Raw genomic sequence first — 14,475 nt, forward strand, 5'->3', positions numbered from 1 at the left:
GCAACAAGTTGGTGATAAAATAATAGAGGTTCCAAAAGGTCACTATAACGATTTACATATTAATTGGCCAACATGGCAAGCTCTCATTTCATTCAACTCCTATATCCATCCTATTTCACATCTCTCTATCTCCATCTCTCCATAAGAACCCTAGAAGGTTGATGTTGTCCTCTTTACACTTCCTCCACTATCAAAACTAAAACTTTTGAGGAAAACTTGAAGTTTCTCTTGTCATCTCTACTCACAAAAAACAAAGCGTTTTATATTCTCATTTCACAAAAACCTTACTTTTTGAACATTCTTGGGTCAAAGTAAATATTCAAGACCGAGAATATATTTATCATGATGATGGGAAAAGAGGATTTGAGTTTAAGTTTGAGCTTGAGCTTGGGGTTTGCACAAACTCACCATCCTCTCAAGCTGAATCTCAACCCCACTTCTTCATCCATATCCAATCTCCAGATGTTTCCATGGAACCAAACCTTTGTTTCCTCCTCAGGTACACTGCTTCTTCAAGGTCTTGACCTTTTTTCCAAGACACAAATAGATCTAGAAATAACACATTTCCATTTTTGCAGATCATCAAAACCAACAGTTCTTTACGAAAATCGACGTGAACAGCTTGCCGTCGACGGTTCATTTGGAGGAGGAGACGGGATTTTCTTCCCCAAACAGCACGATCTCTAGCACCGTGAGCGGCAAGAGGAGAAGCGAGAGAGAAGGAACATCAGGTGGTGCTGGAGATGACCTCGACGTCACTTTGGATCGATCTTCCTCACGTGAAACCTCCGACGAAGAAGAAGAACACGGTGGAGAGGCTTCTCGGAAGAAGCTTAGACTATCCAAAGATCAATCTGCTGTTCTCGAAGACACTTTCAAGGAGCACAATACTCTAAACCCCGTAAGTCCACTGTTCATCCTCATATTAGAAAGACAGAGGGTATTCTTGTAAATAATCTGATCTAACATGAGCTTTATGGTACTTCTACAGAAACAGAAGCTGGCTTTGGCTAAGAAGCTAGGCTTAACCGCAAGACAAGTGGAAGTGTGGTTCCAAAACAGAAGAGCAAGGTGAGAGTCATATAACTCATGTTTAGAATACTAATAGACTATTTTACCCCCTTGAGAGAAATGTTTATTTACAATGCAAACCAAATTTTTTTGTGTCTAATAGGACAAAGTTGAAGCAAACTGAAGTAGATTGTGAGTATTTGAAGAGATGCGTGGAGAAACTGACTGAAGAGAATCGGCGGCTCGAGAAAGAGGCTGTGGAGTTGAGGGCATTAAAGCTTTCACCGAGATTGTATGGTCATATGAGTCCACCAACCACGCTTCTCATGTGTCCATCATGCGAACGTGTGGCCGGACCATCCAACCACAACCAACGGTCTGTGTCTTTGAGCCCGTGGCTCCAAATGGCACATGGGTCAACTTTTGATGTGGTGCATCCTAGATCTTAACTTTATTTCGTTTTTATGGGTCAACTTTTGATGTGATTTACGTTTTAGATTATTGACTCCCACTATATGTATACTTTAAAAGCCTTTTACATTTTAAATTAATTAAATTTGATTAAATTAGATGTTCTTGTCTTCTTGATGACAAACAGAATTGGAAAAAGGGGAAATCAGTTTTTTTTTCTTGTTCATTAGCTCTTCATTAGGCACACTAACTACCATGTTGACAAAATCAGGACTCTGCCCTCATTACGTTTAACAAAGATCTTAATACATGCAACCATGTTGGATTTGCTCTTATTCAAAGTAAATAGTACGTAATAATACTTGAAGGCTGCAACTCGAATGCATTTTTTTGGAATTAAAACTTCCTAAATGCTTCTTAATTCATGTGCATTCTAAAAAAATTTCACCAGTTACAATTAAAAAGTGTAAAGTGTATTCAATTTCACTCCATAACATTCCATACTATTCCAGAAAAAAAAATTAACTATCATTTGAGAAATCATTTCAAATCAAAAACGTTTTAGAAAAAGTGGAATGCTGATTCCATTCCATTAAATTCCAGAAATAATAATTCATATCATTTCTATCATTCCTATCATTCTACATATTCTTTTTAGTTGTCACCAATTACACCCGAAAACTTCATTTGATGAGGATTAACTGCTATGATACATACTGAAATACAATGATTTATAGTAGGTGACTTTCAAAATCTTATAATTTTTATTTCGTTACCTATAATTCGATTATTTATTAAATTCCTTTTCAATATTTAAAGATTTTTGGAAAATTATATTAGTATTGACTAACAACAAATAACTGCTTTCAGAACTTCATATGAACAACACCAACCAATCAAATATTTTCTAAACATTTAACTGTTTAATGTTAAATTTAACACAAGATTTTTACCCAATAATTTTAAATATTATCAGTTATATTTGGATTTGGGATCAAATATGTTTTCTTATAAAATGACAGTGAGAGTCACATGTTAAAGATTTTACGAACTTGTGTGCATCAAGCCATCAAGTAAGGCACAACGTATTTCACAACGTCATTATACGCTATCATAAGGTGGTCCCCTGAGACAGTCACATACTTCACTTTTCCTACGTCATCCAGTGCTTTCAGACCGATCCAGTCTTCTGTGTATAGTTTTGTCTGAAGAAGAACGCATTTATATAGTTTTTAGCAAACAAATCTTCGGTGTTCAAAAAAAAAAAACCCAACAAATCTTCAACAAAGAAAGGAAAGAGAGAGAATGAGAGATTCACCTGTTGAGTTGACAAAAGAGAATCGAAGCCATCATCTGTATAATATCCAAACCAAGAAGTTTCTTTAGGGACCAGTGTTGTGTCGTTCTGGAACTGTTTAAGGATTAAGAAGAAGAAAACAGACTCAATAAGCTTACAAAAACATGTTTTCGATTAAAAAAAGAAAGGAGACAGCAAAGTACCATGACAAGAACCAAGTTATGTAAGCTCATGAAACGGTTTTTGAAAGTGGAGTTTCTTTGGTCAGGTCTCTCATTGTTCAGCTTTGGTAGATACTTGGAGTGATCCAAATACTTTGTCATTTCCTGAGAAAAACCAAAGCCATCGTTGTTTGGTAACCAGAATCGATTTTGAACTAATTAATTTGGTTTAAGTAAATAACTTACACCAGGGATCTTGACATAACCACTAGGAGCAATATGATCCTGCATAGTGACTAACTAAATCAAATCATGATTAAAGGAATTTGATCTTGAACAAAGAGATATAGATAGAGTGTTATTATATACTTGAACGAAGTCGTTGTAGATCTCTAACTTCATCAAAGCTTCTGCAATATCGCAGAATGGACCAGACTTCACACACAACAAAAACACACATGATTAACTCCATTGTTGTTAATAACAGCGATTTAGAGTAGTAACCAATAGAATTAATAAATTTAAAGTTTATATACAGAGCACTTGGGGATAGCGGCGATGCCAGCATGAGGTCCTCCTAAGGAAACATAGTTGATGACAGGAGGAGCATCGTCGCAGAACTCGATTAGACCTCTAGCTACTAAGTTGCCTTGAGACTGAGCAACAATGTTGTAACCTTGACTCAGCTCTTTCATCATTTTAACTTTCTCACACGCTTCATTCGCTTGGTGCATTAGTGGCATGAACCATGTGTCTATTTCTCCGTTTCCTATTTCTCTGTGAAAAAAAATAAAGACCATTAAGATGAGTTAAAGTCTTAAAGACAAGTTAAGTGTTTGTTAAAGGTTGATGACACAACTTACAAGCAAGAGCCAGGAGAGCCGGAGAGGTTGCTTACGAGTTGCGTGAAGTTACCAACTCCACCAGAGCATTTATCTCCAATTCCTTTTTTATTATTATTAATTGTTATGTTTTTAAACATATAATTAATCGGAAAAGGAAAAATATAAACTAGATTGAAGATGAAATTAATTACCGTGGAACAATATAAATGGAATAGAGTTTGAAGCCGGAACGGTTGAGAATAACACGGCGGCCACCGTTAAAAGGAGATCAGGTCGCCGGAGAATGTTGGCCATGAGATTGCTGAGATCTATGTAATCCTTTTTCTCCCTCTCTCTCTCTCTAGTCTCTACCATATACGAGATTGCTTGTGACTATATGAGATTGCTAGTCAAAAAGGGGTGTTAGCATTTTTTCTACCCTATATAGAATCATATTAAATGAAATTACTTCCGTTTTAAACATTAGTGGATTTATAACATCCCTATTTTTTTTTAGTTTTGTATTCATTCATTTGGCAGTTTTGTCTTCATATATTATTCCTTCACCTGTCACCGTAATTATCTACAGCATAAAAAAAATTATCTTCTCTTTTCTTGTTTTGATATTGGTTTGTTTCTCTACTGAACTCCACCAATAAAAAAAAGAAAAAATATACTTGAATTGTATATTAAAAGTAAGCAACATATTTCAGATTTTTTTACTGCAAAAGGGTGGATTGAATTTTATAAATCTGGAATATGTTTTTTACATGCCTAAGAATGAGAAGAATACTAAACGGATTTTTCAGGCAGAACAAGCGCAGCAATAAGAAGACGAATATCACTTTACCCCCTTTGGGCTTCCCATGGCTATATTGTTTAACAAACACACTGCAAGGAAGTATCTCAGGGTATATCTATCTACTCTCTGGTAAGTCGCACTGGTTTGTTTTGTAGATACACAACATCTCTGTCTGCTACGTTAATGAGATGCTTCTCTGATCCTTCTTCTTCATCATCAGCTGACACAGAAGATGCCTCTGAGTTCGATTCATCCTCATCTACATTCGGAAGCCATTTGAAGATTTGCTTTAATCACAAAAGAACATCTATCATTAAAAACTCTCTTTAATCAGGAGGAGGTTACCAGAGAACTCAAGGCGTTCAGAAGGAGCACTAACAGCAGTGAGCTGAATGCTTTCCGGTAGAAGACAATTACAGAACGAACCTGAAACTCAACAAATGAGACGATTAGTTTGGCTGACAAAACAAACGGAGAGGTTTTTTTATTACCTAAGCGGGCGAGGCGATTGATCCATCCGGGAATAGGCTTACCCGTGAGCTGCAAGCAAACCTCTTCGGTGAAATGGTTACAGTTCTTGGCGATCAAATGGTAAGTGTCACCGTGGTACTTTGACGAAAGCTTCTCCATGTAAGAGCGGAAATCAGAAAGGGACATGGTTGTAGTTCCCAGCAGAAGAGAGCGTCTGAAGATGAAGCCAGGGCAGTTCTTAGGGTCTACCTCGTAGACCCCACTAGATGAATACTCGTGAGCTCCATAGCAATATTCCATACCATGAGCTATACAATTAAAGTCGAGTAAAAAAAAAAAAAAAAACATGCTCAAGCAAGAGGAATGAATAAAGAAACATACCCTCTACTCCGGAATGGAAAATGCCGATCCCAAACCAATAGAGGTAATCGTTGACAGGGGTGAGATCATAGACATTGAGGTAAACCGGTGTTAGACCGGCCACCTCTCCACTCTTCTTCTCCTCACTTGAGCTCCACATTTTTTAACACAACTAAACCTGCAGAATCTTCAATTCAAAGCCACGAGTCGAATCATCCCTTTTCTTCCTAAACCTCTGCAACACACACGATAACAAGAAACAATAAATCAAATGTTCGATGAGGATAAGAAAAACAATCCAAAGGAAAACTTGTTTTAGCAGGCATGCAGCTAATGAGAACAGATCCAAGGATTTGAACCTAAACCTAGCTAGAAATGAATCGAAGCCGAGAATCTAATAACGCATATAGCTCGAATTGCAGATCGGGAAACGCACGAATAAAAGATCGGAATAGAGGCTCCCCGAAGAAAGGGATTTTGCGAGAAGGAAGGATGAGTTTGATCGACAACAACTGTTACTTTTTTCGTTTCTCACGTTTTCCTTTTTCGCTTTTTTCCCTTCTGTAAAATTTATTTAACAAGTAGACCAGAAAACCCAGAATTGATTGATCCCCAATTATATTGTTGACTGACATTAAAATTCGATTTATACTTTTTTTTTTTTTTTTGAAACACTAAACGATTTATACGTATATCGCTTAATACATACTCCAATAACATAATAAACACATATATTTACTTTGATTTCTTTATCACTCTATTTTTGGTGCCTTCTTAATATTTCGATTTATGTGTCACAAGCTAGAAATTCATTCTCTTAAGAACCTTGAGATCACAAGGTAGGTTATTCTCACAACGTAGGTTGTTCTAAAAAAAAAAAAAAACTTGAGATCATAAACTCTTAAAAGTTTCAGAAACAAGAAAAAGAAGATTCAGAAAGCAGTAAAACAGAATCCACCTAGATAAACAATCTGTGTGTTTGGTTCATTGTGTCACAAACTCAAAAACGCAAGACTAAATGAAATGAGCTTCGCTTCGCTTCTTAAGAACATCCTCAGGTTCTCTTAGAGATGGCCATAACATTGAAGTTGAGCGTGTCCGGATTCTTCTCGATAATCTTCTTTATCACTTTCGTCGAATCCTGTAGATTTAATACCGTCCAAACATTACCCATCAAACATATATGCAGGACACAAAACCCATTGCATATTCCCGGAATCCCTCTCCATGTATTGGTAAAGAGTAAAAGGGTTTAAAGTACCTTCAACAGGGTAGCTGGAGAGGAAGCACCATGTGAAATTGGTCCTGCTTTCCTTCCATCAAGCTCATAGAGCTCACCTGCAATATTTGATTTAGTGCCAATTTATAATTGAGTTTGATGAATTCAGTTTTTTTAAATGAGAAAATTCGTTACCATCTACACAAGCTAGACAGATGAAATGCGTGTTCACTTCATCAGAAGCCTATAGAAAATGGGGAAAAGAAAGTAAGAAAAAAACAATGTAACAAAGAAATAAACATGTTTCCACATTAGCATAATAGGAGCTATGAGTTTACCGGCGTTTCACCAGCTGTAACAGCTGCAGAATGAGCATCTTCTATTTGACTATCATTCTCTAGAAACCTTCCACGCTATCATAATTACCAATATAAACATTAACCATGAAACAAACACTTATATTTAAGAAATATCAAATCTAGAGGAAGATGATAAGATGGATAAACCTCCATAGGAGTCATATTGCTGGTGGTTTTGAAAAACTTATCTAAGAAGGATCCCTCAGCTGAAAAAGTAAAGGAGAAAGTAATAATCGTCAAGGTTATATATCACTTAATATAAGGAAAATCACAGAGAGAGATGTTAACAAACTTACAAAGCTTGATTTCAGAGGTAATGTTGCCAATAGCATGAAGAAGACCAATGGTTCCACAAGCATTACCAACAGTTTGTTTCATGAAGTAAACTTTATCACTATGCACCTATCAACCACACATAACCAGTATGAAACTACACAATTCAAGTTTATAAAATTACAAGGCAGGTGTTGATGAATCACAAACTCACCTTCTCCTTGATCTCCTTGTCTTGCTCAATTCTCTCTTCTTCACTCTATACACCAAAACATGGGTTCTTCAATCAATACAAGCAGTGAGAATCAAAGACGGGATTCAATTTGATAATAACAATTAACAAAGAAGAGACCTTTTTGGTGATAGGGTAAAGGAAGAGAACAGCAAGGACAGGCTTTGGAACCATCTCAAGGAGCTCGTCATCTAAACCAAACACATCATTACACTCAGCTGCATCTGGGGCAAGTCCAAGCCCCCACAGAAACTGCACACACACACACCAATACGAAGAAAAATCACTGAATAGACCTAGAAGAATCTTCCCAGTTTTAGAAACCTTCACTTTCCGATGATCGGAGAAGGAATACTTTGTGAAACGAGACAATACCTGATTCATAACATCTGGGTTAGCTTCAAGTGGAAGCCATCTCTTAGCTGAAGAACTCTCGTCTATGGTCGCCATCTTAAGGATCGTCTCTCTTTTGATCGGTGTTTGTAGAAGAAATCAAATCTATGAAGAAACGAATCAATGAAAGAAGTTCCGTGAAGGAAGCTCATACTCTAAGCGGTGCTGTTAACGGGCCTGACCCATTTAAGCTGTTTATTTACAGTACACGTGCTCACAGTAGATAAATGATTCAACCATATGCTGATATAAAACCGGCCCGGCCCGGCCCAAACTGATTATAATTTTGATCTTACGGAGATTAACGGCGTGGATTACGTTTACGGTAGAGACGCGCGCAGAGGATAATCTTACGGAGTTTTTTTTAGAGATTAGGGTATTTAGAGGAAAGTATCATAGGGCTAGGGTTTTGCTACTCTCTTCTTCACACACACTTTGTTAGGCGTCGAAACAACGCTGTCCGAATCATATCTTCGATTCTGATTTTTATTCTTCCTTCATGAATACGTATAGTCACTAAGGGTTTCTTCATCCTCCAAAAAAGAAACAAATTCCTCAAAAAAAATAATAATAACCGGACTAGTTGGTTTCTCGATTGATTAATGGCGACCGTGAACCCTTTCGATCTCTTGGACGATGACACAGAGGACCTCCACAAGCTCGTGGCGGCTAAGCCATTGAAGTCTGAGAAAACAGCTCCGGTTCAGCTTGGTAAGCTGCCGACTAAGCCGCTTCCTCCTTCTCAAGCTGGTGAGGCTTTCTCTTTGTTTAATTGGTTCTGTTTCTCAAGTTTTGATTCTAGTTTTGTAGATTGGATTAATTGGTTCTGCTTGATTGAGTTTATTAAAGTCAAACTTGTGAACTCTTGTCCTGAAGACATCAAGTGTAATAGATGAAAAACGAGTTGACTTTTTCTGTTTAGTTGAGGTTTGACTTTATTTGGTCGTCGTTATAGATTCGGGATATGAATGAGTTTCTTTATTATATTTATTTATATTGAAATGATTACACGAGATGTTACATTTTTGTTTAATTTGATTAGTGAGGGAGGGAAAGAACGGACCTGGAGGAGGAGGTCGCGGTGGTGGTGGACATGGTAGGAGCGGTGGATTCAACAGGGAGCCCAGGAACAATGATGGTCCTGCTAATGAAAACGGATATGTTGGAGGCTACAGACGCTCTGAGGAAGGAGATGGAGCGAGACGTGGTGGGTCTGTGGGTGGATACCGTGGCCGTGGTGGTCGACGTGGAGGCTTCAACAGTGGAGAGTCGGGTGACTTTGAACGCCCACGTAGGAACTTTGACCGCCAGAGTGGAACAGGTCACGGGTAAGCAAACCAAAGCTTGTTAAAATTGATACTCTTTTGTAATAATTTTTGGTTTGTGATTTGTTAAACTTGTTGTTGAGTAGAAATGGGTTTAAACGCGATGGAGCTGGCCGTGGCAACTGGGGAACCAATGAAGATGAAATTCCTCCGTAAGTTTTTTTTAAAACGGTTTAGATCATGTATATGTTTTCTGTGGTCTTGAAAATGAACTGTTATTGTTGCAATCACTAGAGTAACTGAAGAATCCGCAGCAGTGGTGGAGAAGAGTTTGGCTGCTGAGAAGGAAGGTGAAGCAACTGATGCTAACAAAGAGACACCTGTTGAAGAGAAAGCAGAGCCCGAGGACAAGGTAATCATCTTTTTAGCTCATTTCTCAATCATGTGAAGTGTTTATCTAATGGTGATTTGCTGTTTTGTAGGAGATGACTCTGGAAGAGTATGAGAAGGTTTTGGAGGAGAAGAGGAAAGCTCTACAGGCAACAAAGATTGAGGAGAGGAAGGTTGACACAAAAGTGTTTGAGACCATGCAACAGCTCTCAAACAAAAAGAGCAACAACGATGAGGTCTTCATCAAACTGGTGAGTTAGTATTTCATTAATCTTCTATTAAAATAGAGTGTGTGCGTGCTTATTGAAACTTGAAATGGTGTTGTTATCAGGGAACAGAGAAGGACAAGCGCCCAGTTGAGAAAGAGGAGAAGACCAAGAAGGTTCGCTAGTTTACTCCTCCCAAGGATTAAAGCATTTTTTGTTCAAAATCTTTCTCATGCTTAATGTATGTTTATGTGAATTTTGGTAGTCGTTGAGCATAAATGAGTTTCTGAAACCTGCGAATGGAGAGAGGTACAGAGGTGGTTACCGTGGTGGAAGGGAAGGACGTGGAGGTCGTGGACCAAGAGAAGGAGCTGAAGGAAGAGGTCGTGGACCAAGAGGAGCCGATGGAGGAGAAAACCAGAGGGCTGCTGCACCAAAAAGGGTCGCTCCTGCACCAAAAATTGAAGACGCCGCACAGTTCCCTACTCTGGGAAAGTGAAGGCTCTCTTCTGTCTTGGTCCTTTTCAGCCTCTGGTCTTTGTTTTTGTAATCTCTCTCACCTGGTTTGGATTTTGTTCTTCTGATTATGTTGCTATTGTTATACCCTTCGTTTTGTTCTACGAACCCAATTTTGGGAGTTTTTAATATTAAGTTAAATGAGGCAGAAAGAAGAATCCATTCTTCGACCAATGTTTATGTAACTTTTTAGCCTTAAAGTTAACTGAGACTTTATTTTAAGAAAAGAAAAACTTCGCGATGAAAAACTTAGCTTATTGTGTTCCAAGTACCTTACAAAGAATATAGAAGATTTTGAACATAGTGATAGAAAAACCAAAACACATAAGATGAAGAAGAGCAAAGATGTTTCAGATGTCATACATTCAAACGGATGAGACACTATAATATATATATATATAGTTAAGGGTTTCAAAAAGAGAATTAAGAAGAGCAGCAGCCTGATTGCTGGTTTACAGGTTGTCCTCGGATCTGGACGGTTGCTGGCTTGGATCCTCCTGAAGGTTGGCTCGCCATTCTGCAAGCAAACCGGACTTAGTCTACTCTACAAGTGTGACCAAATCTATGAGCTCAGTTAATAATGAATTACCTCGTCTTGATTGCAGCAGTCATGGCCATGAAAGCTTCTTCGACATTGGTAGCATTCTTGGCACTTGTCTCCAAGAATGGGATCCCAAGTTCATCTGCAAAAGCCTGTGACACATTACAGTAAATCCTCAAGACAAGACCTTAACTCTGTGACGAACTTGTGAAGCATATTTTTACTTGGGCTGTTTCAGTGGATACTACTTTCTGTGACGTGAGATCGTTTTTGTTCCCAACCAGTAGCTTGTTCACACTCTCACTGGCGTAGCGGTCGATTTCGTTTAGCCATTGCTTGACATTGTTGAAGCTTTCTTGGTCTGTTACATCATAAGTCACCTGACCAAAAAGAAAGTCTCATTGATGGACGTAAGAGAACATGGAGTTAGAAATGTGAGAGCATACAATGATTCCATGAGCTCCTCTGTAGTAACTGCTGGTGATCGTTCTGAAACGCTCTTGACCTGCCGTGTCCCACTGCATAATTGGTGATAATAACAAACAGAATGAGCATACAAATCTCAATCTGAGTGATCTGACGCGGCTGACTCAGGACAACTTACAATCTGGAGTTTGATGGTCTTCCCATCTTGTTCGACAGTGCGAATTTTCTACAAAAGATCATTAAAAAAACATTAGAAACGTGTAATGATTTTACCCATAACCAAATTGATAAATGGAAGAAGAGGCTTACGAAGTCAACACCAATGGTGCTGATGTAGCTATCCAGGTAGGAATCATCCTGCACCAACAACAACACCACTTCAAAAGAGCAACAACAAGAGCACTGAACTGAGTATAGAGAAAGAGAGAGAGAGAGAGAGATACTTACAGCAAACCTTAGAAGCAAGCATGATTTGCCAACACCAGAATCACCAATGAGCAAAAGCTTGAACAGATAGTCACTGCAAACGAAAGACAAAAACAGAGAATCAATTCGATAATTCTCCATCAGCTATTATTTTTCAATCGAAAATCATCTGTGAATTCAAGAGATCTCTCAACCAAATTTCATAGATCCATACGATCCACGATATCGAATCAAACAGAATGATAACAAAGCTAAAATTGGTCCTTCTTCGATGATCCAAAATAGAAGCTAAAACTACAGAGACGCTCAAATCGATTTGAAGGATATGATGAGGAATAAGGAATGTTCTTACTATTCAGGATTCATGGGATCGAGCTACCGGTAACAACGAAGAGGAGGAGATTCCGCCGATCTTTCGTCGGTGAGAAGCGCGATTTGAGAGACGTAAACGATGGCTATGTGTCGACGTCGTGTTTTAAATACGTCCTTTTTTTTGTCGAATTGCTGACGTGTCATCTCCTACCCAGAAGATGCGTGGAGGAGAAAGTTTCTTTTTTTTCTTCTCTCTTTTACTTCACTCTCACCTTTTTTTTCTGATACGGTCGAAAACTACTTTTTTTTTTTTTTTTTGATTAAAAATGAGTTATAGATTAATGGAGATTTGGAATGCCTTACAAGATACACACAGCTAGTTTTATACTGTAACGAGCTTACGGATGCGTGTAGTGTTACAGTCTAAAACTAGTTGTGTGTATCTTGTTTTGGTTCGGTTCCGGTTCTATTTGGGGTTTTCGGGTTTAGAAATATAAGAACCGTTCGGATTTTTATAATTTTCATTTTGGTTTTGGTCTCGGTTCGGTTCTAGTTTGGTTTTCGGGTTTCAAATAATATGCCCAGGACTAACAGTGTTAGTCGCGCTCAGCATATTAAGTCATGCAATGCTAGGTATGGCTCTTCATAGTTACAATGATTCTTGAATGAGGAAGCTACAGCCTGAAGTAAAGCTACCATGGAGTTTGATGCCATTGAACCAACATTTTTGGTTTGTCTCTTCTCCTAAGATGGTTAGTCATTTATGTTACTTTTTGAGCATTCTTACAACACCAATTGGTGAGTGCATGAAGGATCTAATGCTCACTCTTCTTCTCATGAGAGTAATCTTCTCTCTTTTTTACATGTTAGGTTATGGTACATTGGTACGTACTAGTATTCTTATGTTTTTTATTACTGTTTTGGTTCAATGCTTTTTTCATTCAGTTGTGATAAAATATCATTTTATCACTATCTTGGATATTAAATGAGATTATTCCATGTGACAATATGACTTGAAAAGGAGTTCGTCCTAGCCGCATAACCTCCCAGGCACAGTCTCCGAAGCAGACCTCCAAGCCATGATTTCCGGCGTCGGTGACTTCTCTCGCCGGCGTCGGGACTCTTCTCCGCCGGATCTGCTTTCTTTCTTCGTCTACAGTGTCGTCTTCTACCTCGGTCTCTGCTTTCATCCACTTCTTCTGGTTCTAATCTTCGGCGGCAAGGGCCCTCCACGGATCCAACGACAGAAACATCGAGCCTTGGAACCAGATATATCTATGGCTCTCTCCATCTGGTTGCTCCTCTCAACAGTGCTTTCTATAGTCACTCACAGCCGCTTGGTTGTTACCTCCGTTGCTTCTAGCTTGGTCGTCGTCCATGCCCCTGCTCAGCTCGCCGTCACCCCCGTGTCTGTTACCCTTCTCGTCACTGCTCAACTTACTGAGGCGAGTGGATGTGTTAAATTTGTGTGTACCTTCACTGATTCTATTCATATGGCGCCTACGACGTCTATACAGAGCACACATGCTCGGCTCAGTTCTCCTCAGTCGCCGGTACCAGTCACCATCTCCAACCGCATTTCACCAACCCTCGCTAACTGCCTCCTTGGTTTTTATGTCGACAAGCTTTCATCTAACATTGAGGCAGCTCCATCCTGGCATGTTCTCAACGGAGCTGAGCTACACAGTTTAAGGTTATCACCAACTCCATCATCTGCAAGATGTGGACCACTATGGCTTTGTCTCCTTCCTCAGCCAGAAACTGAATCCGCCAAAGGTCCGTTCTTTCCTCCACGGTTGGACCTGCCGGATCCTCCAGACTGCGCCTCCAGTGGGTTTTCAGAGCCCCCCTCTCGGTTCATCAAAGACTCGGAACCCAGATCAGACGATCAATACTTAATCTATAGCTTGACGGATTCCATGAAACAGCGAACCAGACTCGGTTCAGCAAAAGCTCGAGTGTTCCAGCACGGTAATGTTGGTGTCCAAAGCTGCGTTTTGAACAATGTCCTCTCTTTACCATGGATTCTAGTTAACGTTATCTATATTTGTTGGTCTGAGGTCTTTGAGAAGTCAATCGTTTATATGGGATTGGAGACAACTTTAGCCTCAGTGTACAGGGTTCACCTAGCCCAAAACCGTGATGTTATGCTTAACTTAAGAATATTATTTGTCCAGCCATCACAGGTCAGTAGAGTTTGCAGTAACTCTAATTTTGTCACTTGCGCTATTCGGTTTCAAGGTCCACCCAGTCTGTTCATCAGCGACAAATCCAGGACTGGTATACTCTCCGTTTCTCTTGAGATTCACCTAGTCTCTTCGGAGAGCTTCGTCGGAGCTAGAGCTGCTCTTGCTCGTTCCGCCTCCTTCTAAGCTTTGCTGGTTGGTTTATTCAACGTCGATTCCGACTATTTCATGCTCGTGGTAGTAATCTATTTAGGGGTGCATCTGATGATTTCCCACGGTTCTCCGGTTGTCGAGTAAGTATTTCTCGTTAAGTTTGTTATGTTTTGTCTTGCTGTTTTGTTGGTGTTCATCAAACTGTCGAGTTTCCCTCTAGTTTTTATCTTGTTACCGTTGA

General features: G+C 39.2%; 6 protein-coding genes across 10 annotated transcripts; 2 read left to right on the forward strand and 4 right to left on the reverse strand.

The window, feature by feature from the left end:
• Positions 1–73: 73 nt before the first annotated feature.
• On the forward strand, positions 74–1,582 carry LOC111207701 (homeobox-leucine zipper protein HAT1-like). Its single transcript, XM_022705982.2, has 4 exons — positions 74–499; positions 579–901; positions 992–1,071; positions 1,175–1,582. Exons 1-4 carry the CDS (start codon positions 343–345, stop codon positions 1,458–1,460), a joined length of 846 nt encoding a protein of 281 aa, XP_022561703.1. The 5' UTR covers positions 74–342; the 3' UTR covers positions 1,461–1,582.
• Positions 1,583–2,409: 827 nt separating this feature from the next.
• LOC111208229 (palmitoyl-protein thioesterase 1-like) lies at positions 2,410–4,269 on the reverse strand. Of its 2 annotated transcripts, none has more exons than XM_022707146.2 (8): positions 3,917–4,269; positions 3,744–3,825; positions 3,417–3,657; positions 3,250–3,315; positions 3,127–3,165; positions 2,923–3,045; positions 2,741–2,775; positions 2,410–2,627 (listed from the first exon to the last, which is right to left on the reverse strand). In XM_022707146.2, the coding sequence occupies exons 1-8, from the start codon at positions 4,077–4,079 to the stop codon at positions 2,594–2,596; spliced, it is 783 nt and encodes a 260-aa protein (XP_022562867.2). In that variant the 5' UTR covers positions 4,080–4,269; the 3' UTR covers positions 2,410–2,593. The 2 variants fall into 2 exon arrangements, with proteins under 2 accessions (XP_022562867.2, XP_022562866.2); XM_022707145.2 differs by having other exon boundaries at positions 2,741–2,833; positions 3,917–4,174.
• A 98-nt stretch (positions 4,270–4,367) lies between these two features.
• LOC111208184 (deSI-like protein At4g17486) lies at positions 4,368–6,000 on the reverse strand. Of its 3 annotated transcripts, none has more exons than XM_048762912.1 (5): positions 5,774–6,000; positions 5,359–5,572; positions 4,998–5,285; positions 4,852–4,932; positions 4,368–4,765 (listed from the first exon to the last, which is right to left on the reverse strand). In XM_048762912.1, the coding sequence occupies exons 2-5, from the start codon at positions 5,495–5,497 to the stop codon at positions 4,626–4,628; spliced, it is 648 nt and encodes a 215-aa protein (XP_048618869.1). In that variant the 5' UTR covers positions 5,498–5,572; positions 5,774–6,000; the 3' UTR covers positions 4,368–4,625. The 3 variants fall into 3 exon arrangements, with proteins under 3 accessions (XP_048618869.1, XP_022562704.2, XP_048618870.1); XM_022706983.2 differs by having other exon boundaries at positions 5,703–5,952; XM_048762913.1 differs by having other exon boundaries at positions 5,697–5,938.
• A 209-nt stretch (positions 6,001–6,209) lies between these two features.
• On the reverse strand, positions 6,210–7,980 carry LOC106440245 (ubiquitin carboxyl-terminal hydrolase 3). Its single transcript, XM_013881864.3, has 9 exons — positions 7,796–7,980; positions 7,541–7,672; positions 7,403–7,447; positions 7,212–7,317; positions 7,063–7,121; positions 6,895–6,969; positions 6,752–6,800; positions 6,599–6,675; positions 6,210–6,478 (listed from the first exon to the last, which is right to left on the reverse strand). The coding sequence occupies exons 1-9, from the start codon at positions 7,868–7,870 to the stop codon at positions 6,392–6,394; spliced, it is 705 nt and encodes a 234-aa protein (XP_013737318.2). The 5' UTR covers positions 7,871–7,980; the 3' UTR covers positions 6,210–6,391.
• A 230-nt stretch (positions 7,981–8,210) lies between these two features.
• Positions 8,211–10,375, forward strand: LOC106440237 (RGG repeats nuclear RNA binding protein B). Its single transcript, XM_013881858.3, has 7 exons — positions 8,211–8,563; positions 8,856–9,141; positions 9,225–9,290; positions 9,373–9,490; positions 9,561–9,719; positions 9,800–9,850; positions 9,940–10,375. The coding sequence occupies exons 1-7, from the start codon at positions 8,416–8,418 to the stop codon at positions 10,171–10,173; spliced, it is 1,062 nt and encodes a 353-aa protein (XP_013737312.2). The 5' UTR covers positions 8,211–8,415; the 3' UTR covers positions 10,174–10,375.
• A 49-nt stretch (positions 10,376–10,424) lies between these two features.
• Positions 10,425–12,246, reverse strand: LOC106440249 (ras-related protein RABD2b). 2 transcript variants are annotated; one of them, XM_013881869.3, is made up of 8 exons: positions 11,936–12,246; positions 11,605–11,677; positions 11,467–11,514; positions 11,336–11,383; positions 11,178–11,249; positions 10,956–11,111; positions 10,780–10,883; positions 10,425–10,707 (listed from the first exon to the last, which is right to left on the reverse strand). In XM_013881869.3, the coding sequence occupies exons 1-8, from the start codon at positions 11,947–11,949 to the stop codon at positions 10,614–10,616; spliced, it is 609 nt and encodes a 202-aa protein (XP_013737323.2). In that variant the 5' UTR covers positions 11,950–12,246; the 3' UTR covers positions 10,425–10,613. The 2 variants fall into 2 exon arrangements, with proteins under 2 accessions (XP_013737323.2, XP_022562703.1); XM_022706982.2 differs by having other exon boundaries at positions 11,467–11,677; positions 11,936–12,177.
• Positions 12,247–14,475: the final 2,229 nt, after the last annotated feature.

Source organism: Brassica napus, chromosome C7 (assembly GCF_020379485.1).
Source record: "Brassica napus cultivar Da-Ae chromosome C7, Da-Ae, whole genome shotgun sequence".
In the NCBI taxonomy this organism is placed as follows: Eukaryota; Viridiplantae; Streptophyta; class Magnoliopsida; order Brassicales; family Brassicaceae; genus Brassica; species Brassica napus.